Source organism: Copidosoma floridanum, unplaced genomic scaffold (genome assembly GCF_036245765.1).
Source record: "Copidosoma floridanum isolate Cflo_tuat_1 unplaced genomic scaffold, Cflo_Japanese_pri ptg000011l, whole genome shotgun sequence".
NCBI lineage: Eukaryota > Metazoa > Arthropoda > Insecta > Hymenoptera > Encyrtidae > Copidosoma > Copidosoma floridanum.
Window position 1 is genome coordinate 5325870 of NW_028321888.1, and position 25966 is coordinate 5351835.

The window sequence follows — 25966 nt, forward strand, 5'->3', positions numbered from 1 at the left end:
GCTTTCTGGACCACTGTGGCGGCGCCCTCCTTCATGTAGATAAACTCACAAATTTTATAACAAAGTTTAAAGTAAAACATAAAGTAATACTTAATTAACAAATAAACCTAGGGTCCTTGTGACGCCACTTAATAGTATAAATTAATTTGACCCGCTTGACTTTACCTCGATACAATAAATGTGTGAAGTGCAATACGCTCGTTGATAAGTGTCAAAATGTGGAGGCGACAAGGAAGGCATGGCGGCAACAGGGCCGATGTGACAGCAACAAGACGTGGTTTCAGAATTGGGCAATGTTGCGGTGACTAGCACGTGGCTTCGAAAAAATAGCTGGCCCTTCGGCATGCAGCATGAGGCCATGTAGAAAATAAGGCTGAAACAGCTGCTAAGGTGTCGACAACTCTGCGTAACACATGCACATGGGCGAAGACAAAGACCTTAAAGATGAGCGCAGCATAAATATACCTGGCAAAGTCTCACCTAAGCGATGATAGAGGTGGAGCATGTGGTTGATGTCCAGGCTTGAAGCAGGCACACACAAGACAGCAACATACAGTATGGTCAGCAATACAGTTCGTGGCGATGGAGCAAGATTAGTGGCAGCTTAACGAGCATGAGTGCATACTCGGCCAGATAAAGATGCGTTGAGTCTGGCGACGAAGACGTTGTATTAAGCGCTAAAATTTCAGACCACACGACAATGGTGACGAAAATCTCTAAAAATAAGGTGGGTAGTGTAAATAGGATTTACGCGGATGTTATAAAACCATTGAGAGGACACCTAGCCTTACCACGTAGTTTTATATTTAATGAATGTAATAAAATAGGTTATTTTCCGAGATACTTTGGAAATGCAAATATTGATTGTACCGATTCTTAAAGGAGGTGATAAGCATGAGTTTACCAATTATAGACCTTTATCTATGATCTCAAATTTTGCTAAAATTTTAGAAAAAATAATCTATAACAAACTGTATAATTATTTTATTACTTATGAACTTACATGAGATAATCAATACAGATCTTAAAAAATAAGGGTTGCATTGATACTCCTGTCTTACTAAATAATTATATAAATACGAAATTCCAGTGTTATTTCTTGTATACATTGACTCATTACTCATACAGGTTAAGGGTTTCACTTCCTTTGTTGATAACACCTCGGTGTTCTGTAGTTCAAATACTTGAAAACATTTAGTATTATTCATAGATTAATTTAATATGATATTTTATTAGTTTTTCACAAATTAATAAGCAACAAATATAGAAAAGACATTAATGATGACTTTTGGTAAATATTATAGTTCAATACTTCGAAAATTTTTTATCATTGTTAATGGCCGTAAAATCGTAAAAAGAAATGAAGCGAAGTATCCTAGCTCGATCTTGGATAAGAAGTTTCGTTGAAACAATCACTTCAATAGTATCATAAAATAAACTTAATAATTGCTATTAATCTTTTACCGACTCAAATTTATGCTAATGTTACTTCCGAACTTCTGTAAGTAAAATGCAAAACTCGTACATTCGTTCTACAAACAAATAAATTTAATTTTTTTTGTCAGAAACCAGCCGTTGGCCCAAAGGCCTTATTTTCGTTTACTTACAGTATACTTTTCTTTTAAATTGTTGACTCGGCGTTGTAGTGTTAGGTTTTACCGAGCGATATGTATGAAGTGGTCTACGCCGAGCTGCCGTTGACTTACTGTAAGAGTTTATGTTTTATGTTATACGGTAGTAGCGTATCTTATTCGTCTTTTTATCTCACGTCCTTGTAATGGTCTTTGTCATACTTTGTCTATTTGATTTTTCCTTGATATTGAATTTATTCATTGACGTAAGAATTATGTGTCAATTAATTAAAATTATTAGATCTTGGAATGTTTTATATAATTTAGTAGTTGGAATATTTTTGAATTAAGAAAATTAATTTAATCGACAACTAACTTATGTCTTATCTGATGATTTAATACATTTAGAAAAGCCAGAAATAGTTAATTTAACAAATAGTATAAATAATGAAGTTTCAGTTTTGCATTGACAATGTTTATACAATTTATAGTTTGCTTAACTTGACTTACTTATATGAACGTTGGTTAGCCGCTGCTTGTGCGCACGCAGTCGCAAGATCTGACATGGTTGACCGCAACGATGTTCCTAATCCTACACGAGAGTACTTGTGGTGATGACAATAATTAGGCTTTTGCTTTTAACGTCGATACCCAAGTCGACGGTCCTTTCTGTCTTGTTCCTCCTTGATTCACTTCTTAGGCGAGTTTACAGTGGCCTGGTTGGCACTCGCGGTGCAATAATTACGCAGAAATTGATGGTTAAAACTGCTGATCTCTTGGATTTTACATTAAGTACAAGTTGCTGTCGAAATTGTGTATGATATTTCTTGTGGACATACGCAGTAAAAAATATTGAAATTGTTAATTATTTGCATTCTTGGATGCACTACTGCGAATTGATGTCGTAAGATGAGCGCTGTATAAGAATGTTGGAAGTTGCACGTGTAGTTCGAGTTTTGCGACGGTAGCTTGTTTCAAAAGAAGTAAGTTATATGTCATGTGATTGCAGAAGCAAGTGTATCACTTGATGTTTCGAGATCGCTGCGCTTTGGCTTTTTAAAATTTATAATCGAAAGTCTGTGTTTTAAAGTTATAAGTATTAAATATATGACATGGGATCTCACACTGAAAACCAGTAAACTTCTTACTTCATACTATGCATTATTTCACAGTATGGCGACTCACAGAATTTTACAGATCTACATACCAAAATGTTTTGTATAAATTACAATTTTTTACATAAACGAATTATTATAAATATTTTTAACAAAAAATATAATGTGATTAATAGTGAAACAAAATTTCTTGAAATGGAATAGGCTTATGATTTTTAAAGTTTAATTTTTTAATATAGAGAGCTACAGAACATATTCTTAACTAGCACAATCAAAACTAGAAATAGAAGCATCCTGCTTTCAAACTGTCTTCTGAGTAGTAGAAAATGCCGTTACAAATATAGGGCTATTACAATGTGTAATTACCTTCTGCATGAACTAAAAATATTCAGAAATATCGGAGGGAAAAGACATAAGAAAATTCTGAAAAACTGGTGTAAATAGACTATACATTAATTTAGTAGTTTATACAAAACTATCGTTCCATGCAATTATACTCCTTAGTTTTTTTATTTTTGTTTATATACAACAGCTTCTCTGTCACTTACCTAACTTTTTTTCCTTATATTTCCTTAGTCTTAATTTTGTTGCTAATTTTAAGTTTATTTTGGTAGCTTGTAGATTTAGTTTTAGTTTTGAGTTTACTTCTACAATATACCAGCACACTCAATGCCTCTTTGCTGGAATGTATTTATAGTTCTAAGTTGTATCTTAATTTACCAATTATAAGATATCGATGATTATAACGTAAAAAAATATTTGAAAACTTTACACTAATTAAAATACTTATGTATATCATGTGGTGAAAGAATTAATGAATAAAAAAAAACACTTTTCAAGTTAAGAGCGTCACGAACTGTTGACAGAAAATGAAACACTAAAAGTAACTTTATAGTTAAGAATTTTTACTTTATTTAATATATATATATATTAAAAAGTTATACGTCAAAATTACATGATAAGGCTGCAAAAACGTATTTTTTTTTAATGATGCAGCAAATTATTAATAAAAAAATTTAGAAAACTTATAGAAAAGTAAAATTATTTGTTGTTATTCAGATTACCAGGTTACTTCGCCAGCCTAGTGGCTTGATTACGAGGGCTACCCACTCACCACCTATGTATGGGGATGTATTGCTGCACCCATTTGCCAATCACTTAACTAATATTACACTTATTATACCAGAGGCACAGTAGGAATACCTCTGGTGAAACATCTTGCCAGTTAAGCTGGCACTCTCTGCAATAATGATACATCGAGTTCACTCGCTGCTGTGTAGCCTTTTCCTGGAGAAGACTCCATATTTTAGAACATTCACTTATTGTCGGTTAAGCTGGCCCTCTCTGCCAAAGCATCAGATCTAGGCTAATAAGCATCCCTGGAGAAGCCCCCTATTTCAGGGACCACTCCTCTCTAGTAACTCTGGTGATCCCTGTCTGGTACCTGGCATCAACTTCGCTGCCCCTACCTATAGCCCTAATACTGTTTTTGAAAAAATCTGCATTTACGGGAATCGAATCCACGACTCTGAGAATGGTGATGTATCAGTACCACGTTTATCACAGTGTCGACACCGTTTTAATAGAACTTTTTTGTTAGCATGAAATGTTTTAAGTTTTTTCATCACAATTAAAAAATATACTTACGTAAAAAAAATCATTTATTGCTGAACATATATGTTAACAATCATAAGAATCTGCTTATAATCGTGTTCTTAATTTTTTTAATTACTTTTAATGAAATATGTAAAAATTTTAGATTTGAAAAATTCAATCTCATTCAAACGTTGAGTTGTCAATTCACTACGTAAATTGATCATTTTACTACGTAAATTGGGCATTTTACTACGTAAGTTGGTCATTTAACGTTATTTTTTTTATTTTAAGTGAAAAATATAATTGGGCAAGTGTGTATGGCAATTCTTGACTTCTTATTTCTCAGATCAGTTGAGTTACAACTAAATTATTTTACAACACGTAAACAATAAGGTATCTTCTTTGATAACTGAACGAATAATATTACGTCCAAGGATCTACAGCAATCCCTAATGCGTCTAAGGGTTTGACCTATTTTATTCATTTTGCAGTGGATTAAAATACAAAGGTCACAAGAATTACTCAGCATAAAAAGAAAAAAGTTTGTTTACAAGATTGTTTTGTTATTTTCTGAATATTTCTATCTTATACATACATTTTTTAACAAAACAATACACACAAAGGTTCATTTAATAACGGTGTTACAATTTTTTTTAACTATAGTGAATAGGTACTGAAAAAAATTCTAACTCTTTTATTTGATTAGTTCTTTAATTACTAAAAAATTAGATTTTTTAGAATAAAATCTTACCTAAACTTATTTTTAAAGATTTGTACATCTCCTACACGTGTACATGTGAAACATTGTATTTAATATTACGTATGTAATAGAAGCATCACAAGTAATGTACAGAATTAAGCAAAATTCATTAAGATTGTAAAATAAGCATTCTTTCAACTTTCTACTTTACTTTGTAAAATATTTTTTTCTAGGTTTATTCTAATACATATTCCAACTATGGCTGTCAAACTCAGTCGAGTTCTCAAGATCATAAGCTTCATTGTAATAAAGATTTGCAATATGAGAATAACGCAATTACTACCAATAACTCCTTGACTACTACGACTGGTACGCTGGGGCTTACCTCGAATTCAGCAAACTCATCTCAGACAAAAACGACCCTGTCGAATAGTAAGTTTTATCATTCACTATTTAGTATAGTCGCAGTATTATAATATTTCGTATTCAATTATAACATATTAAAAATTGAATTGCCGTATGAATTTAACAGTGGAACTTAAGATTGTAGTGCATGTATCATTATCACTTAAATGTAATATACTAATCACTACGTAGCTTGAAGCATTTATTTAAACGTAAGGTACGATATAAAAAAAATACATTTAATTACTGAAAATATAATGCTGATATAAATTGTAGTCTACAGTTATTCATTCATAGGTTTTTTTAGAAAGCTTTTTGTTTCACATTTTTTTCTAAAACGTTTCTTAATTTTTTTTACAAAATACCTTGCAGAAAATGAACATTGTGCATCAAGTACGCTCTGAAACTGGTACTAAAGATGTTAATAATGTAAAGCAAAATTTAGCAGCCGAGCTCTGCAGCGGTACCATTAAATACAAAATTTTGCTATAGGCACCCTCAAAATTAAGATATAAATATCTTTTATTTTACTAAATTATCATAGTACCTCGTCTAGTTTTCATGCAATCATATCTAAAGATAATTTTATTATTTGATGGTATCGCTGCTGCAATTTGCTACTAATTTCAACTGCAATTTAATAGCAAATCAAATTTTTTTTTTTTTGCCAGTTTGAATTCTAACCAAGATTTTTTTTGGTTGAGAAAGCGCTGCTTTTTTCAATTAATTGAAAAAAATAAAATTTGTAAAGTAAGTCTTAGCTTATAATTAAAAAACTTTCAGCATGTAAATATAGACTCTTAAACCTTTTCTTAGACTTCTTTGTTGAGCAATGCATTCATAATTGCACCAAATTGCATCACAAGCATTTCAGTTTGTTGGCAATACTACCGTTTTATTATAAGGACGTTTATGACACGTAGATTTTTCTGATAAATATCATTTAAATTTCGAACGTACACTCGTTGGACCGTAAAATATCTTACACAAAACTTCAGATCGTTTCACTGTATTATTTTTTATTTTTTTAATTTTTAAGGGGTTATCGTGGTAGAATATGCGTTAAAAGTTTGGTGCGTCGAGATCCGAGCTGACTGCACACCTTTCTCTTCTCGTAAGGATGAATTTTTATGAGTGAAAGTACTCGTGCACGCGCAGTTTGGGTCTTGTCATTTATTTGCTTCTTTTTTGTCAAATTTTTGGCATAATGTGCTACTTGACATGACAACATCTCGTAAACTATAAAGCTAGGCCTTTTGAAATGCGGGATAGTGCTTCTTAATATAGTCAGCTTCGACGTATCTGTTTTTTCCAAAAATTCGTAGAAAATAAGACATTGGGATAACCTCCTTTTTTAAAAAAATATAAATTAAATACTTAGCCTAAAGAAAATCAGGTAAAATAGTATTTATAAAGAAACAATCTTTAAAAATCTCTCAATTGTTTGCGTAAGATAAAATACTTTGAGATGAACATTACAGTGAGTTTTTAAAGGATCCAAACTTTTGTTTTTGCGTATGTATAGGTATATCCATACGAACAAAATAATTGCCAGTGTTGCTCAATGTTTGCGTTCCCCTCATGTCTCTGAACTTTTTTTCCACTACCATGATAAACTTCTGTAAGTGTGAAGTTATTTAAATTCCTACAAATGTTCTCAAAAATACACACATTTTTCATTAGCATTCATAAAAGTAAAATTTTTTGTGGTTATTTTTTTTTCATAACTTTTTCTAGAAAAATTTCGATCTAATTGCATTATTTTAAAATTTCTATCATGCACACGTATGCGTGCAAGCATTAACTAAGCGCATACCCTTGTCACAAGCTGTAGTGCTATACATTTAAAAAAAAAATAATTGATTTCACAGGTTAACGAAATCTTAAAAAGTACTGTTAAAGGCATGTGATGAAATTAAAGTAGGTCAATTTATTAAAAAAAAAAATTAAAAAAGTACGAATACAAATGACTCATTCCTCATTTTTTTTAAATGATTGTGTTTAAAATAAATTCTACAAATCTATCATAGTTATTACTAAGAAATTGAGTTCTTACGAAAAACATTTGAAACCTTCGTTTATCTATTGACCTCTCAGTGCACACTGAATCATACTGGGTTTCTAAACTAAAAAGTAAGTACATGACCTTCACATTCATTACAGAGGGACTCAACTTGAAGATTAGCTTTTGCAAGTTCTATTTTTCATGAATAATCGTGGAAGTACAGTTTTTATAGTTTTAATGTTTTTTAAAGTTATTTGGAAAAATTTTAATCAAGTAATACTTTTTTAAGATTTTGATGGCGTATGCTAACCGAATCGCGTACCACTGCCATTAACTGTAATGCAATTGAGGGGTCAGAGTTAAGTCAATTTTCTAAAATCTATTGTGGTTTTTTGATATTTCTCTTACAATGTTCAGTGTAGTTCTCGTAAGTTAATTTTCAAAAAATTTTTACCAAACTATGTCACACTTTTTTTTCATTTATGTCCTTAATTCTGACAATAAAATTTTTTATCTCTCTTTGAATGCCTATCATTATTGTTTTTTATTCTTGCGTTTCATATAGAAAATTTTCTCTAGATTGAATCCTTGTAACGATACAAAAAGTTCCTCCATATCTGAGACGCTCTTGCTAGCGCAACTTGTGTACTTCTCTCATAACTCATGTGCATCTCCGAATAATCCTGTTTTTTTTTTATATTTTTTTTTTTTTTTTTTTTCGAGAGTCGTTATGAACGCTGAAAGGGGGAGGACGTTTTTTTCCTCAAATGATATTGTTTTTTGTAACCTAGACAAAAAAAACGTTTTCAACGATGTGTTTTATTTTAAAATGATAGTAATTAAGGAGACTCCAATTACTTATGTCATTTAATTGCTTGCAAACGTAGACTTAAAAAAAAACTGTTGCAACTCTCAAACGATGGTTTTGTCCACTATACTTACTTTTTTATTATTTTTATTCTTTTTTTTTTTTGATAATGTCACCATAAATGTAACCAAGAGGTGTATTTAAATAATAATCATTTTCTGCAGAAACTATACTTGACTCATCGTTACTAACAATTACGTTTCTCACAATCGACTTTATCCAGTTGCTACTAAACTCTTCTGATCAATGAGTGTCTCCTGCACTGATGGAATTGCAAGAATGGATGTAATGTTGTTGTTGCGGGATCAACAACTGAAACTTGTACTACTTTAGCTAGAGTCCCAATGGCACCTGTTTAAAAATAAAGTTACACCATGGAAAAACAAATTAAAATTTTTTAAATTCTTTATCCATTGTTATAAGAAAAAGTTTGTTTATTGCATGGGTGTATTGACAGTCTCGGTGCTGATACACTGGAAAAATTATAAATTTGCATCAGTGGAAACATCTTAAACTGATGAATACCTGTCCTCTGAAACTCATTTACTGGTTGTAAGTGCTAGAACTGTTCCTAAGTTAGAGCTTGAAACAGTCGTTGCAGTAGTTAAACTAGTTGAATTAATTGTAGGAGAACACTTGTTTTGTATTGACCGTCGTTCCTTTTCGCCAGACGCTCAGATCTTGCTGAGATGAATAATTAATGGTCCACTTACAAAATACTCCTTTGTAGTGAACCGCTTGATTGACATTTTCGATAAAACTAAGGCCTCAAAATAAAGATTAGTTCTTTTAATCAAAAATTCTGCAGATAAGTCAACTTGGCTAGTTTAGCAGGCTTTCAGTAGTAATAGGCGATATTTTGTTGTACTTAAGTTTCTTTGCAAACAAGAGAATTCTAGACCTTTCGAAAAAATTTTACGTACGTAAAATTTATTTTTCTCAAAAAAGAAAATTAGTCTATGCCTTAAAAATATCATTTAAAATTTCTATAAGTATTGTTTTTTCACCAGATTTTTTGACGTTTCTGTCTTGGACAAATTTAAATAAATCAGTTGATTTTGTTCTCTTGGTGCAAGACATTTGGCTTGGCAAAAATATTCAATTTCCAGATTTAGATTTTTTAGTTTACATGGCTTACATTTATTCAATCAAACTTCATGAAGAAAAAGAAAGATCTTTCAAAAAATAAATAAAATTTACCGCGAGAGAGTCGATTAATTGGGTTAAAACTTTTCTTAGATGATTATAATCTTGTACATGTAAATGGTTGAGTTACATTCATCCGGGAAGAACAAAATAGGTTTGTTCTGATTGTTTTAGATATCACTCACGTAGTAACCTGTTAATTAATATATCATTATCATGAAAAGTTTTTTCATAAGAGCTTCGAAACCGTTTAAACGAATTGGGGCAGTAATTATGGATTTTTAATGTTCTTAAAATTTGAAAAGTATCGTAAATAAATGTGTAATATGTCAAATATGATATTACCCTCCAAACATAAAAATGACTTACATATCTTACTTTTGTCTTAGGCATCGTTTTTGACTCTTAATTTTTTTTGGACTATACTATTTCTAGCCACTTTATGTAAAAGTTGGTCGTAGCCTCAAAAACGCTGGGGTACATAATTTACGTGTTTAAGTACTAAAGCAGTAAATTTTGAGTTAGTTCATAATTAAAACACGGTCTTAATTATTATGGCCGGCCATGCAAAGATACATAAAAGAAAAGGACTTTTTTCCAAATGAGTTTTAGCAATACTAGGAATAATTTCGAAGATGCTCAACGAAAATTAAAATAAGCTATCATGTCTTGGAATAGCAAGCTAGAGTCAGAATTAGCTTAAAAAATAATTATTTCCACAAGTTCAATCTATCAACTGCGTCGCACATGGTAAGGGCTTATAAAAGTTTCATTAGAAATGTGAAAGAAATAATAGCCGTATTTTGAGAAACAAGTTTTGTGCAAGGAAGCACTAATAATCTTATAGGTTGAAGCAGAACATTTAATTCATTCTTTACCCTTGAATCATGTCTCCATGAATTGTAACGACAAAGAAGCTCTCACGCAAAATTGTGTTCTTTTTGGTTTTTCGTCTGGCACCAAGCGTTTTGTTAATTACGAAATACAGTCTGGTTGTCTAAAAAATCACTAGATAATATCCCAGAATTTTACGAATGCTGTTTAGTATCGCTGATTATGTGAATATTAATCGAGCTAACTATCTCATTAAAAATGGTTCAATACTGAACAGATACAGATTAACTTGTAATTTTCTTACAATATGCACAAAGTGCCCAACTGCCAAACTGTCGCTTTGCGCCCTTGAGCTACCCTTGGTGCCGTTGTAATCACTTAGGCCCCACGGACAGAAACATTTTTTGCACCCTCCAGGCCCCAAGTACTTATCTGCCTAAGGGCCCAAAGTGATTTACTGGGCACAAATTGTGCCCCTCGGGCGCAATACTGTACTTTGCGCACTCGGTAAGAAAAAAATCATATCTGACTCGGGTACCAACATACAAGAACTGCTCCTTTCGTACGCTTATGTTTGTACTTTGTGCCCTAGTGACGTAATACACCACTATTTGCTAATCGCAGTTTAATAGTAGTTTTCCTACGAGTTTGAAAAGTCTTTGTTTGCGAACCGAGAGGTTTGCGGCCCGAGCCGAAGGCGAGGTCCGTAACGAGGTTCGTAAAGGAGACTTTTCGAACGAGTATCGGAAAACTGCTTTTTTGCCCGAGGAAGTACCATCCTCCCAAAACCACCCGAGGTCGGAAAATTAAATTTTCTATCTTATTTTTTGACATCATTTGTCCTGACATATGCTCTAACCGACTGAGATGCTCATAGAGGTTCTCAGTCGCAGGTTCGAAGAACAGAGGTGGTGCCGTATGGTACTCTAAGGTGCTTAGCCATTAGAGTAAATGTACTTTTTTTTTTTTTTTTTTTTCTTTTCTTCAAGTAGAAGTTCTTATGTTGGGCCGTAAACAGCCGCGTTAGAAAAAATGTGGTACAAAAAAATGTAGCCACCCACCCTGCGGCCCAAGATCTGTCCTCAATCTCCTTTTTTCACACTCCCACCCGCTCCATCTCTCTCTCTCTCTCTCTCTCGCATATCCGCCGCGCACTCCCTTTCCCTCACGTTACTGTATATATCATAGGTATATATGCTTTTATGCTACGACTAAACCGATGCGCTTGCTCAAGCTGAGGGATAAGTATAGAAAAAAAGAAAGAAAGAGAAAAACAACAACTATACCTATAGTATAGGCAAAGTATACTTATGTATATTGTATACGTACATACATGTTGCATGTCCAGGTCTGGGCGGAAATTCCAGTAAGTCAGAGCCTTGCTTTGCTGTTGTATACTGTTTTTATACAGAATAATATAATAGTGCGTGATCTCTTCGATGTCTTTAAAAAAACATAGTTCAAGTCTTTCTCCTTTTCTACTTACCTTTTTACATGAGTACATGTATTTAAAAAAACGTTCATAAAGTATTAAATATGTATAATATGACAACGTAACCTTTGAAAACAAGAAATAATGCAGTTTCTCGAAAAAAAAGAAAAATTGAAACTGAAAATAGAACAAGTCAAAAAAAAATTTTCATTCAGCATAACATGTTTGGAACATTATTAAGAATGTCGACAAAATCTTCGAAAAAATTTTGTTACAACATAACCTCTCAAAATTAAAAAAACAGTCGTATCTCATAAAGAAAGCCAGATAAGCCAAAAATATATGTTTCACAGATCGATACATACAATCATAAAAATTCTAAAAATAATAAGTTACATTTCAAAGGCAAAGTTACATCCTACATATCCTAGCTATAAATCAATTTATTTTCTTCCCTATCATATATCATAAGAAAAATTGTCACGAGACTAAAATCTGTATTCTTATTATTTAGTTTGAGATTCGTAAAAATAAGTTATAAGCACGGGTAAATTTAAAAATTAAATTACTTATAAATAATCATAGAAATTAAATTAAATTAAAAATTACAACTTGAGAATGGGAAATAGCTGTATGTCTATTTTTTTTCCTAATGTTGATCAGATACAGTGAATTATTCTACTTCTTTGGTAGCCAAAATTTTAAAAAAATTTGACTTTTCAGATACAATGATTTCAACAAGGATTGATTGTACATATATTATGTCATATCAAATTCTCGAATAGTTTTTTGAAATAAAAGTAATTTTGGAGAGTATAGTACAAATTTATGTTTCGTTTTGCATTACTTAACCAACATTTCGTACATGTATTAATACATATATCATAGCAAATATGGAAGTACTTATTGTTAGAGTGCGCAAATCACGTGCAATATATGTAGTATGTATATGTATGTGTTTTATGCATGCGTGTGCTTGAATACGTAATAATAATAAAATTCCTCCTATTTTTTTTTTTTTTTTTTATTTATTACCGGACTACCACAAAAGCCTACTGGCCTAGTCGCGAGGGCCATCCACTCACCACCTATGTGTGGGGGTGTATTGCAAACACCCATTTTCAAACCTTTTTCTTCATATCCTACCTGAATCCATGAGCACAGTGCGAGTATCTCCGGTGGAACAACTTGCCAGTTAAGCTGACACTCTCTGCACCAATGGTATATCGGGTCCACTCGCCACTGTGTAGCCTTTCCCTGGACAAGACTCCATATTTTAAGACGTCCACTCCTTGCCGGTTAAGCCGGCGATCTCTACCGAAGCATCGGATCCGGGCTAATTAGCATCCTTGGAGAAGCCCCATATTTCAGGGACCACTCCTTGCCGGTAAGGCCGGTGATCCCTGCCCGACGCCTGGAATTGGGTCCGCTAATCCGTAACTATAGCCCTAATACTGTTTCGCATTCACCCAGGCTCGAAAATCTATGGGGCAAGGAAAAAACCCTGGAATTACTCTGAAGGAAAATTCCACGGAAAAACCAGCCCCAAAACAGCCAGGGTTACATAGGAACTTTTTCCGATAAAAACAGTTTTGAAAAAAATCTGCGTTCACCGGGAATCGAACCCACGACCCCTAGAACTGCGTTGTATCAGTAAAAAGCACGCTTACCACTGAGCCAACGCTACTCTTAAAATTTTTCCTATTTAAAAATCGGATTGTCAAATTCCTATTAAAATTAGGTGTAATCCAATTTTTTTAGTTTCTGTTATACCGAGTTTAATAACAATTAAGTTGGTAGTTTCACCTCTGCCAGGGGTCCCGCTAGGGGGCCAGGCACATACCTGGTTTTTTTGTAAGTTTTCATTGCTAAGCATTTTCAACGTAGCTACGCTTATTAAAAAAAAATTCTTCGAGCAGATTTCTTTCAGCAACTAAAGATTTTAGATGTTTCTTAACCTCAAATTAAGGGATAGTTAACCTCATCAGTGTTCTGTTTCTTTACATAAATCCTTTCGTTAAACCTTTACACTTTAATGTTTCTATATTTTAGGGACATTTTTATTTAATTATTAATATTATTAAATTAAATCCAAATATTATTTACGTATTATTATTGAAAAAAGTCTTTTAATCCAACTGTCTCGTTTGAATTGCTCCTGATCTCCTTTTTTTCCTTCTTCTTCTTGTGTTAGGTTGAACAAATTATGACAATACCGTGGTCCTTGACAAATTTCGTGACCTCCACGTTTCTTACATAAGTAGTGTCTATCTAGTATTAAAAGCACAGGATTTTCCAAGTTTTTATTTCAAAAAATCAAAAAACTTTTGCAATTATTTTGTGAATTTTTTTTTCTTTGATCTATCCACCCCTGTTTAATTCAGCTCATAGGTCTCATTGCATTACCTGAAATTTTCAATTCTTCTGGAAAGTGTTAAGAATGGTGACCTCAACTTCCCCGAAGCAGAAAAATACACACAGCGGGTAACAACAGTCTTTCTCTTTGCAGAAACCTTACTCTCAATTTTTCGTTTTCCTTTTTCAGCAACAACCTTGAGTTGTGTTTTTGGGTTACACTCCAGTTTCATTAATATCATAGACTTTGGGTGCTTTAAATTTATATTCTTGGTATACCTCATTTAACTGATGAAAAAAAGTTAAAGGCTCTCTATTTAAACAATTAGATGTTGCCAATGAAGTTGGCTCTGGCTTTTGAAGGTCAAAATCAGGATGTGCCTTCCAAATTTTACAGAACCAGTCTTCACCATCCTGTAACTTAATGTTATGAAAACGATTCTCTAGTTTTAAAGTGTTGGCATGAATGCCGATTTTCTTACATTCAGTACAGTGAAACCATAGAGCTCATTTTTTCACTCAGTAAAATTTGGTTATAGATAAACTTTTCTTTTTGTTGAATACTGCTTTATGGCTTATTACTGGAATACAAGAAAACCTTTGCCTCACTATCAATGGTATTATCAATACTCAAAGTTTATTTACACTTATATAAACTTTTAATAGATATCATTTTCGATACTGCAAGTATTTCTTACACACTTAGTTTTTAAACATTGTTACCTGGTTTGTGTGTTAATTCATGTCTTTCATTTATTTTCTCAAAAATAAGGTGTTATCACTAAACTTGATACCTGGCAAGAAAAACTGAAAATGTTTCGTTTGAAATTTATGGATTCCAAAGCAAAATGCATACGATTTCTTAGTGTTGTTATACAAACCGTTATTATACTTTTCTCTTTGGTGGTAAAAATGATTTTTTCTTTTTTAGAGTGTTTTGAGGAACATCAAAAGTATTATATAATTAGAGGTAGAAAAGTAGATCAGTGATAAACTGTTTTACTTTTACGAACATGTTGTCAGAAGACAAAAATTTTATTAGCTAATTTTAAAACTACATGCCCGTGGAATCTGACTGTATATGACTAACTGATTTATGTCCAAGAATTTAGAAAAAAAGCTCACAAGATGTAAAAGTGGTTGGTGTAAATTTTATAGATAGAAATAGACTGGATGAAAAGCAATTATATTAAGAATTTTTCAATATATCCAAGAAAGTAGCTAGAAAAAATTAAGATTGTGCAAAATAAAATTTTTTTAATCAAGCAGTCTTTATCAAGCTGATGATATAAAAATTCCTTGTCAAATGTAATAAGAAAAATATATAATGGACGCGCTTTAGCCACCATATATATGGTATGTACACAGTTGCGACTTGATATGGTTATGTAAAATTATTGTTGGGATGAAAAAAATTAAAGTGTTTTACATCTACATTGGCTCAATGCGGAAGTTGCCAGTTTATGTGAGTACAAATAGAAAATATAAATAAATGTGTAATATGTGGCCTTTTTTATCGTAATAAAAAAACTTAACTAAAAAGTAAATACTTTCATTCGAAATTCAAAGACCTTAGGATGAAGGGAAATCATCAAATTTATAATTGTGAAGTAGAGTGATTAGGATGCTTGGTACACGGAAAGACCTTTTTCGTTGAAAATCCCCTACCACAAGCAGTTATGAGCTTTTCAGTACGTGGTAAGGATATTACTCATATTGCGACAGTATAAAACCTATTCTTAAATGTATGAGTTATTATTAATATCCTACTACCACGAGTCAGAATCATGTCAGTGTCTGGTAGATGTTTTTCGCCTACCAAGTATTTCTTCTAGTAATGCAAAATAGCGCATGTGCAAAAGAGTCTTTTAGCACTTGTGCCTTATAAGTCTGTGTATATATATATATATATATATATATATACATTCATGCTTTGTTGATACTCTTTTGTAGATTAGAACGTTATGTATATACTTTTTACTACACCGGATTGTGTTGACTATATGCACTTATTACGATAACTTATAATTAAAATTTAGTAAATAAAGAAGATTCACGTTTGTTCATTATTGTTTTTTTTCTTTCTTTTTTTTTTTTTTTTGACACACCAGCTAATCTGGTGGTAGTGTCGGATTAACCTGGTGTGCCTACTGACTAAAAACTAACCTCCCCGCATGGAATAGGTCCGTGAGGACCACTCCCCTAGAAGACAAAAAGGCATAAGAGGAGAAAGAAAAAAGAAAATAACGGAGAATTTCGATGGCCAGCTCGCTCTCAAAGGGATGATAGGAGGGGCACTTACGTTTCTGGGTGAAGCTCGAATCTTGGCTTGCGCCGGAATAGAGTTAATGAATCTTAAATTTGGTGTGTGTGTGTGTGTGTGTATGTGTGTGTGTGTGTGTGTGTGTGTGTGTGTGTGTGTGTGTGTGGACGTGTGAGTCCGCTGGGTATTGTGTATTTGGAAGCGTACTTGTAATTAGTGTTACTGTTGTATAGGGTTCAAGCCATAAAGGATATGGCGAATAGAAGGGTGCTCTTGAAGGGAGCGTAAGGATTGAAGTCGCGTTTATTTCGGAGAGATCATGGAGATGCATCCGACGGAAGCAAGGGGGATTGAAGACCTAGAGTATTTTGGGGGTTCTCAGGGTTCTGTGCGAAAGCGCATAGACTTTGTATAAGGTCAAATTTGTTCGAATTTGGTCTAATTTCTGGCGAGTAAAATTTGTTCCCTTGTTGAAGGGGGGGGGGGAATGAAGCCATTTGTTACGTAGTTTTTTGACGACCTTCCAAGCATCTCTTGGGTGGGACCCTGCCTCGGCTATGATTTCGTTAAATTCCTTGTTTCGGAATTTGAAGACTTAGGATTTGACTTTACTTTCGAGGGAGTTAAGGTGTATTTTTGGTTCAGGGGTTCTTCGTTTTTGCCAGAGTTTCTGAACTCTTTTCTTCTGTTTGATGAGACGCATAAGATCGCGGGAAAGCTTGTGTGTGTGTTGGAAAGTTTTAGTAGTTGTGGTGGCGTCTTGTGTACACCTGTTGAGTTCGTCTGTGAATTCGTCAACTGCTATGTCAAGTTTCGTTTGGGACCTGATGGGACGACGTTTAAATGGGGAGGATTCAAGGTTATATGTGAGTTGGACCCAGTCTATGCGGTTGGTGGTAACGAGTGTGGTGAGAAGGGATTTAGGGATCTTTAGGTAAACTGGGTTATGGTTGCAAGGGAGGTCTGGGGAGGTTTGTGGTTCTGTTGGGGTGGTCAAGTTTTTCGTCAGGAATATGTCTAAGATGTCTGGGTCTTGGTCTAGTGAGCTAGGATAGTGGGTCGGCTTACTCGGAACCTCAATGTTGATATTGAGGTTACGCAAGTGTTTGAGGAGAGAACGACCTTTAGGATTTTTGTGTTCGCATCCCCAAGATTTGTGCTTGGCGTTTAAGTCGCCAGCAACGATCGTACGGAAGTTGGAGTCAAACAGCGAGGTTATGCATTGAAGGCTTAGATCATCTGAAGGAGGAGAATAGAGGGAGATGATTCTGATAGAGGCAGATGGGGTGATGTGTACTTCGGCTCCGACTGCTTCGCAGTTGGCAGCGTCCGTACTTATGACTCGATGGTGGTTGCCCTTGCAAACAAGGATAGCCACTCCACCATGGATTTTTCGCGTCTGTTACGTCTATGTACCGTGTAATTTGGTATGTAGAGTGTTTTTGTGTTTGTTTAGGTGTGTTTCCGTAATGCATGCAATATCGATGTCTTTTGTCTTGAGTATGTGTGTAAGTTCAGTCGTTTTGTGTGTGATGTTCGCGTTCCAGTTTAGTGGCGTAAAGTCTCTGTCTAGCGTGCTGCTGTTTTGTTGCCCTCGAAACTGGACCCTCTTTGGTCGAGGCGAGTCAGCAGGGTCATTATTGAGTGGAGGATTGTCTCGGTGGTGGGGGGTGTGTTGAGCAGAGAAGTCAGGGGTTGAGCTCCTGTTCGGTGTTGTTGGGAGGATGCCACATTCGCGTGCGATATTCCCGGGTGAATGGTGTTCAAGCCTTGGGCTGTTGTCTGAAGGGTGGATTTCACAAAAGGGGGAGGAGAGATAGTTTCTTTCTTGGGAGCGTAAGCTCCTTTTTGGGGGATTTTCAGACATACCTGGTAAAATGCGTGGTGCTTGCCATTGCAGTTTGCACAGTGGGGGGTGACTTGGTCCTTGTTTTTTTAGGGCTGGTTGCGGTGGCGTGGTTTAAGCTGCAGAAACCACAGACAAAGGCAGTGTGAAAGTAGGCTGCCGTGTGATTAAACTTTTGGTAGCGACGGCACTGGGGAATGTCGTTCGACTTACGCTTCTGTTCCACTCTGACAGCAGTGCCCCCGAGAGACCTGAGGTTGTAGATGTGGTGAGATTGGGCATCTGATGCATTAAAGTATACCGTGCCCAGAGACCATTTCCGATCACCCTTGATCGTGCGATAGACACGACGGGCGGAAGGTACTTTTTCCTGGATCATGTCCAGGATTTCTGGTTCCGTGTAGCCAATATTGACTCCACGAATGACGACTATCATTTCACAGTCCTTATGAAGCTGATGGGTGGTGAACTTGACCTTTTTTTCGTCAAGGTCGTTGACGATTTGTCGAAAGCTGTCGACGTTGTCGGGGTTCACGCGTGTACCTTTGAACGTCGTAATGATGCAGTCAGGCAGGAATATTCTTCGCGATGAGAAATTTGTTAATCTTGGGCCATAACTTCTTGTACAAGATTGTGATCGATGGAGGTGCTGTTTTTTGGGTGCGCTGCTAGCTTCCTCTGTATTATGTTGAGATTGGTCCTCAAGATGACCGTTGAAAGTGTTTTTCTATGCCTGGGAAGAGCTGAGTGGTTAAATTTGGATTGGAGATTTTTCTATCTCCATGTCGGAGAAGTTAGCTGCGGAATTGTCCGCGTCGAGATCACGCGTGCTCCGTTTTTTTCTGGGTTGGCCTTACAATTGGGGATTTCGCAGGGGTGTTTCCCGTTTTTGGTAGCGTGGGGAATGTCTCATCTTCCATGGTGGAAGAATTTTTGAGGTTCAGGAGGTTACGATTTTCTGGTGACGGATTTATAAAGTCCGAGTCTTTCAATGGCGGAGTTTTTGCGGCAAAGGATGACTTAGTGGAGAGTGCTGCAATAGTAGCGTCTTTCTCCTCGATGGAGCTTTTTAATGAATTTATCAGCTGGGTGGAGTTTTTCAGCTGAACTAAGTACTCATTATATTTTCCAGGTACTCGGTCCCTTTTTTTCTGGCTAGCTAGCTTCCTGGGAATTTCGGGCGGCATTCTTGCTAAGAGCGAGCTGCGTTCCCGCTGGGAGTTGCGTCGGGTGAGCTCGAGGGGTTGCTAGTCCATTAGCCGGCTGTCTATCATGTCAGACATCGAGAGGAACTGTGCACTATTGTCACTTGCACTATTAAGCGCGAACATCTCGGAAGATAAGGATTCTTTTTCTTCCAACAGCGCATCAAAAGAACTTGTCATAACGGCTTTAAATTGTAGATTATCCACAGTGTTGATTATTTGGCTGCTCCCTAGTGAAGGGCTAGCCATTTAGGCCACCCCTGAGGGCGGTGTATACGTGGGTGCAGGATCTAGTGGAAACACAGTCTCGCGGCGTCTCGGTTACAGAAAGAAAAATAGAGATAATCCTGAAAAAAAACTCAAGTCTCAGTAAGAGCGATGCGTGACAGGCGTGCGCAAACAGCGTGCAAACAGGTACGAGCACTTGAGCAAGACTGGTTTACTCATAACCAACAATCCCTCACGCAGATGAAGAAAGAAATAAGGCACGATGGTCTACTGTCACGTGTGTATACATGTATACTTTTTTTTTATTTCATACTATGTCCCTTTCGGGTTTGGAGGGCTTCCGTTACATTCCTACAACTTTGCATATTCTATATTCTTAATACTATCAAATGTTCATATTTTCTTTTTTATCTTTCTATAATCAAAATAAAATAATATATAATCAAATTATAACTATAAATTGAATTAAATTAATGTAAACAATCGAAATTTATATATTATCATAGACAAAACTGAAAAAAAATTTTTTTCTTATAAAAACAAGACTATATTTAATACTACTGTTTAAATTGTCTATTACAGTCAACTTTTATCACCACCTTTTCCCACTTTTCAATTTTTACCACTTCTAACTTTCTTTTCTCTTCCTTTCTTACTTCTACTTCTCGTTGTTTCAATAATTTCCTGGCGTCATCTTTTAGTTCACTTCATAAATTATCTCGATCCTCTTTGGTATTCGCACTTAAAGCTTTAATCACCCATCTTTAGAACTTCTTTTCTTAGCCTAACCACACTTCTTAAAACTTCTACTTCTTTTGCATCTTGGCTTAGAACTTCTTCTATCTCTTTTCCACTCCTTGTTTTTTCACATATCCTCAGTATATGTCTATAGTCCTCTTCTTCCTCCTGATACAGTCTACACATCGTTTCTTTCTCTTCTTTCTTGTATTCTTTTCCTTTACACTTATTTCCGCATCTAAATCAACCTCCTATCTTTACTTGTCACATCCTTATTCAGGTACTTTAGTTCTTCCTCTGTTTTGATGTATCAATATATCTTGTTGTATGTTGAATTTTCTATTTTTTCCTTTCCTTTTTCTTTTTCCTCATGTTATTTGCTAGCCATTATTTTTTCTCTCACTTTCTCCTTAAATTCTAGTCCTTTCACGTATCTCGTTTCTTTTACATTTTCTTCTTTTAGAATTTTTAGTCTCTTCTTTGATCCTCTTCCTATGATTATTCTTACTTCGTCCTTGTCTTTTTCTCTTATACCTTCTTTTACTAATTTTATATTCGAGTCCCTGATTTTTTCTTTAAACTTCAGCGCTCTTCTTAATGCTTTTATTTTTAGCTTCTCCATTTTATACTCTTTTTCCACTATGTAATTTGGGGTGTTACTATCTAATCCTAGTATCCACTTCAGGTATCTTCTTTGCGCACTTTCTAGCCTCTTATCTTCTTCCCACCCTCATATCTCTGGTCCAAATAGTGCTACACTTTCCGCAAGTGCTGTAAATAGTTTTTTTCTTCTGTTATAACTGTTCTTGAATATTCTCTCACCTATACTCTATGCACTCTTCATATCAATCATTGCTTTTCTCTTCCTCTCTTCCATGTGTCTTTCACTGGTGCCATTCTTCTGTAGAATATATCCAAGATACCTTATTTTGTCTACTTCTTGTAAATCTTTTGTTCCCTACTCCCATACTCTTTTTTTTTCTTTCCTTTTTCAAACACTAGGGTTTTTATTTTTGTATCACATAATATCATTTTCTTTTTTTCAATATACTTTTTAAATCTTTTTAACATTTCCTTTAATTTCTCTTCCCTGTCAGCTTTTAGCACAATGTCATCTGCATACAAGAGGCACCACACTTTTTCATTTCCTATACTACATCCTCCTATTTGTTCTTTTTCCAGCTCTTCCTCCAGATCTGCCAGGTATACGTTGAACAAGGTTGGGTTCAAGGGACATCCCTGTCTCACTCCTTTTTCAGTCCAAAACTCCTCTGATATTCCTTTCTCTGCTATAATTACATTGCATGTTCCTTTACAAATATTCATAATTCTATTTCTTAATTTTTCACTCGCCTTTATCTCTACTAGTCTTGTTCCTAGTACATTTCCATCCACCTGGTCAAAAGCTTCTTTAAGATCTATAAAGCATGCAAAAACCTTTCCTTTTGGTTTGTTCAGTCTTTTCTGTACTATATTATTAAGCGTGTGAATTTTTTCTATTACTCCTCCCAAACTGACTCTCTGGTAACTTCTTTTTAATTTCTTTCCTCAACAATCCGTTTAGCATACTAGCGTATGTCTTATATTCCGTGCAAGTTAGTGTTACTCCTTTGTAATTATCCGGCTAATCCTTACCTCCTTTCTTATATATTGGACAAATTACTCCAGTTCTCCATTGTTCCGACATTTCTCCTTCTTCCCATACTTTTTTTATAAACTCCCATACGGCTGCCTCTAACTCTTTTGGCATATATTTCAAGACCTCATTTTCTAGTTTATCTTCTCCTGGCGCTTTCCTTAGTTTTAACTTGTTCTAACTTGTTGTTTTAACTGTTCTAGTATCATTACTCCTTCATTCTTCCCATCCAGCTTCTCTATAAAATTTGACCTCCAATCCAGCATTTTTATCTTCTTATTTATTTTTTTTTCCTTTTTTTGAATCTGTTACTATTTTTCCATACTTCTCCTTCTGATGTTGCTTTCCTCAATTTTTTCTTTTTATTTCTTTGCAACTGTATCCTTTTTGCTTCGCACCAATTTCTGTATTCTCTTTTTTTGCTTCAGAAGTATGTTCTTTCCACTTTCTATTTTCTCCATAGCTCATTGTCTTCCGTAAATATTTTTTCTTAGCTTTCCACTCTTTGGCATACCATTATCTTTCTCCCAATTTCCATGTTCTTATCTGTTTTTTAACCTTAGGAACCGACCTTTTTATTATTTCTTTTATTTAACTTCATCTTTCATTTACTTTTTTTCCGTTTATCTTCCAATCCTTGCATCCTTGCATCTTTCTTAAAACTGATCAATCAGTTCTTGAGACCATTCTCTTGGTGATTCTCTTTCCTCATCCTTTTTCTCTTCTGTCGTTTCTGTTTCTTCTTCTAAATATACTTCCATCGGTAGGTGATCTGACTCTGTTCCGATTTTCATCAGTTTGATTTGATCAAAAGCCTCTTGATTTTCTGTAACATAATCAATTACAGGTTCGCCTCTGCTGTCAACATATGTGAAATCTCCTTCTTCCCCTTTTTGTCAATTCACTGCATTTGCTGTACCTTTTATCTGTACCTTTTTCATGTTCTATTATCGCTGATACGAAAATCCATTCGAACTTTCTCGATATCTTATTTTCTGGATCTGTCCATTTATCCTTTTCCAACCACGTTTTCACCAACACTATTATATCGAAGTCATTTAGATATTTCCATACTTCACTGTCCCTATTTAATACACCTGCTATATTCCAAACACAGACACTTATATTACATCTACTCCTTCCCTTTACCTGTTTTTCTTCTTGCACCCATCATTCTGTGACTTTTTTGCTTCCTTTTCTTGAATCTTCTCCCTATCTTCCGTAAATTTACCGCTCCACTCGTTATATCTGAACCATTGCTCATTGATCATTATTTTTATGTAACCCACTTTCGTGGTTTTTCCTTTGCTTCTCTCCTCTTTGGATTTATCCGGTATCAATTTCTGAATTTCCCTTTCTTTTCCAGTTAGATCATTTTCAATATACATCCCCTTCTCCACTTTCTTCTTGTTCGCCATAGTGCTATACTTTATTTCCTTGTTTTCTAGTTCTACTATCACTAATTCCGTCTCTCCTCTTCCATTATTAATAACTATTACATTAGCTTTCTCTACTTTAACATTGATATTTATTTTCTGTGCAATGTATTCTTTTACTTTCTTTTTTAATTGACTTTATTAATAGTTGCCCCTTGAATCACAATATTCATTGTTCTTTTCTCTCTTTTACTTTTTTCTTTTTCCCATTCTAGTCTTCTGACTCTCTCTTCTAGAGATTTCCTCTGTTCCGCCCATTTCTGTTTCTCTTTATCCCATTTGGTTCTCTCTTTTTTTCATTTTTCTTCTCTTTTTTCTAATCTAACTAACACGTTGAGTATGCTCTCTAATCTTTTTTCTATTCTGCTAATCCTGTCATCATTCTTTTTACCTTTGCCGTCTTTCTGAAAATTCAGGGTAGTTTGAGCCTTGCTCTTCGTGTTTACACTTATTCCCGGCTTTGTTGATATTTTAGGTGTTTTCTGCTTTGTGATTATGTATACAATCTCGTTTATCGACACTACTGTTTATAAAGTAGCGTCCTATTACCTATACCCAGTGTTTCAGCTCTCTTCCCTACCAACTGTCTACAACGACGAGACCTACTTTATCAGCTATCCATATTTCTGAGATTATCCCATTTGGTACACGTTCCTCTCCATTTTTTGTTTCTTTTACACTCATACATCTTCTTAAATTATCTACTGTTTCCCACGTAGAGGTCTTTCTTATCCACTGCACACTTTTCTCATCTACCTATGTTAAAAACGTGATCTCTTTCCTTCATTCTCTCTTTTTTAACCTCCTTTTTCACCTGTTCACTATTTTCTCGTTTTCTTTCACATTCAGTCACTTTTTCTCTTTATCACTTCTTTTACTTTTTGCTTCTTACTTATTTGCAGTTTTTCAAGGGCAAATAATCTTTTTTTCTACATCCTCTCTGCACGCATTTTCACACATTTCTGTTCTAACTTTCGAGTACTAATCTCACTTTATCCATTTACTTTATTTTAACTTCTCTTAAATTCACCACTTACACTACTTTGTTTACTTTTTACAACTCTATGCACCTTTATTTTACTACTTAACACTTACTACTCTTTATTATTCACTTTTCTTAGCCGCTTTAGCACAGACACATCCCCTCTGCTACGCATACGAAACGGAAGCCCGTATATATGTATACTGTGCATAGTAAGTGGCAAATTTGACGTACTACTCACTTAACGCATGCCACTAGTTTTTCGAGGCTACCGTTGGTAGGCGAAAAACACCTACCACAGCCACTGAATACGCATACTTCTGTCGTTAGACAAACACACTTAGCATGAATTTTGTCGTGACTAATGTGGGGCTAGAAGTTTCAATTACTAGACTGGTGTAAATAGTTACTGATCTGACATTAATACAATCTTATACGTTAATTACTTGATGTTACAAATCGTGGTAGGGGATTTTCAACGAAAAAGGTCTTTTCGTGTACTGATACAACATCTTTCTAAGGGTCGTAGGTTCGCTTCCCAGTGAATGCAGATTTTTCATCAAACCGTTTTTATTAGAAAAAGTTCCTGTGAGCCCCGGCGGCTTTAGGTGATTTTCTCGTGAAATTTTCCTTGAGTGTGGTTCAAGAATAGGTATGGAATCAGTTGAATGATTAGTAACTGGATGCGACAATACACCCTCACACGTAGGTGGTGAGTGAGTGGTCCCAGCTACTAAGCCAGTAGGCTGTTGCGGCAATCTAGTAAAAAAATAAGTCAGTTACAATTTAAAAAAACCAAGAAAGAGAGCATGAAGAAAATAAAATGGTTAATAAGATAGTAGAACGAGACGTAGTAATAAGAAAAGGAGAAATCAAAAGCTAAAACTAAATAAGACAAATAAAGTTGATTATTGAGAGAAAAAATGAGGCGATGAAAAAAAAAAATTCTTGGAAAACGGCAAACATAGAGAAGACAATATCACGAAAAAAGAGAGAAAAATGAAAATAACTATTAAAAAATGGTGGAAAGGTATTTTTTAAAGAATTAAATTCTAAAGGAGGATCGACATAAAATGTGCATTTTGACAGATCATATTAGGGAGATGAGGTGAAAACGTAATTCTGTGTTTTTAATTTTTAAAAACGTATCCAGAAGGAAGTTATGATGATGGTTATGTATACAAAATCAACAAGGTATTGGTTAATACCGTAAGGTGCTGCAGGTAGTGTTTACAAGGGTAACGAGATCAATTAGTTAAATAGTTAGGTGCTTCAGAGAAAGCACAGTGCATATAGTAAGTGCGATGTATTAGTGTACTTATAGCAAAGGTATAGTTTTATCTAGAAAAAAATAATAAATGAGATAAGAAAAAGTAAACACTTTGGTGTGATAATAATTGTACATTGTTAAATTATTTAGTTTATACACTAAATTTAGAGGGAATATTGGTTTTTGTATAGTCTTTTTTATGCACGCCACTTTCATTGTACGTAAAAGTGTGGTAAATCTTAAATGAGGATTCTGTTTTTATACGGTTTAAGAGTTATAGTTCAGCAATGTTTTGATTATACAATTTTAGTTTTCTCTTCCGTACAAAAGTGTGG

At 34.6% G+C, this 25966-nt stretch overlaps 1 protein-coding gene across 4 annotated transcripts in view; it reads left to right on the top strand.

Annotated features, from left to right (window-relative positions):
- The window catches only part of lig (ubiquitin-associated protein-like lingerer), a 543185-nt gene that overhangs the window by 388830 nt on the left and 128389 nt on the right, over window positions 1–25966 (top strand). For all 4 annotated transcript variants that reach the window (XM_089590028.1, XM_089590031.1, XM_089590030.1 and 1 more), the window contains one exon: window positions 5216–5414. In XM_089590028.1, the coding sequence (XP_089446154.1) occupies window positions 5216–5414 (199 nt within the window). The remainder of the gene's footprint in view (window positions 1–5215; window positions 5415–25966) is intronic.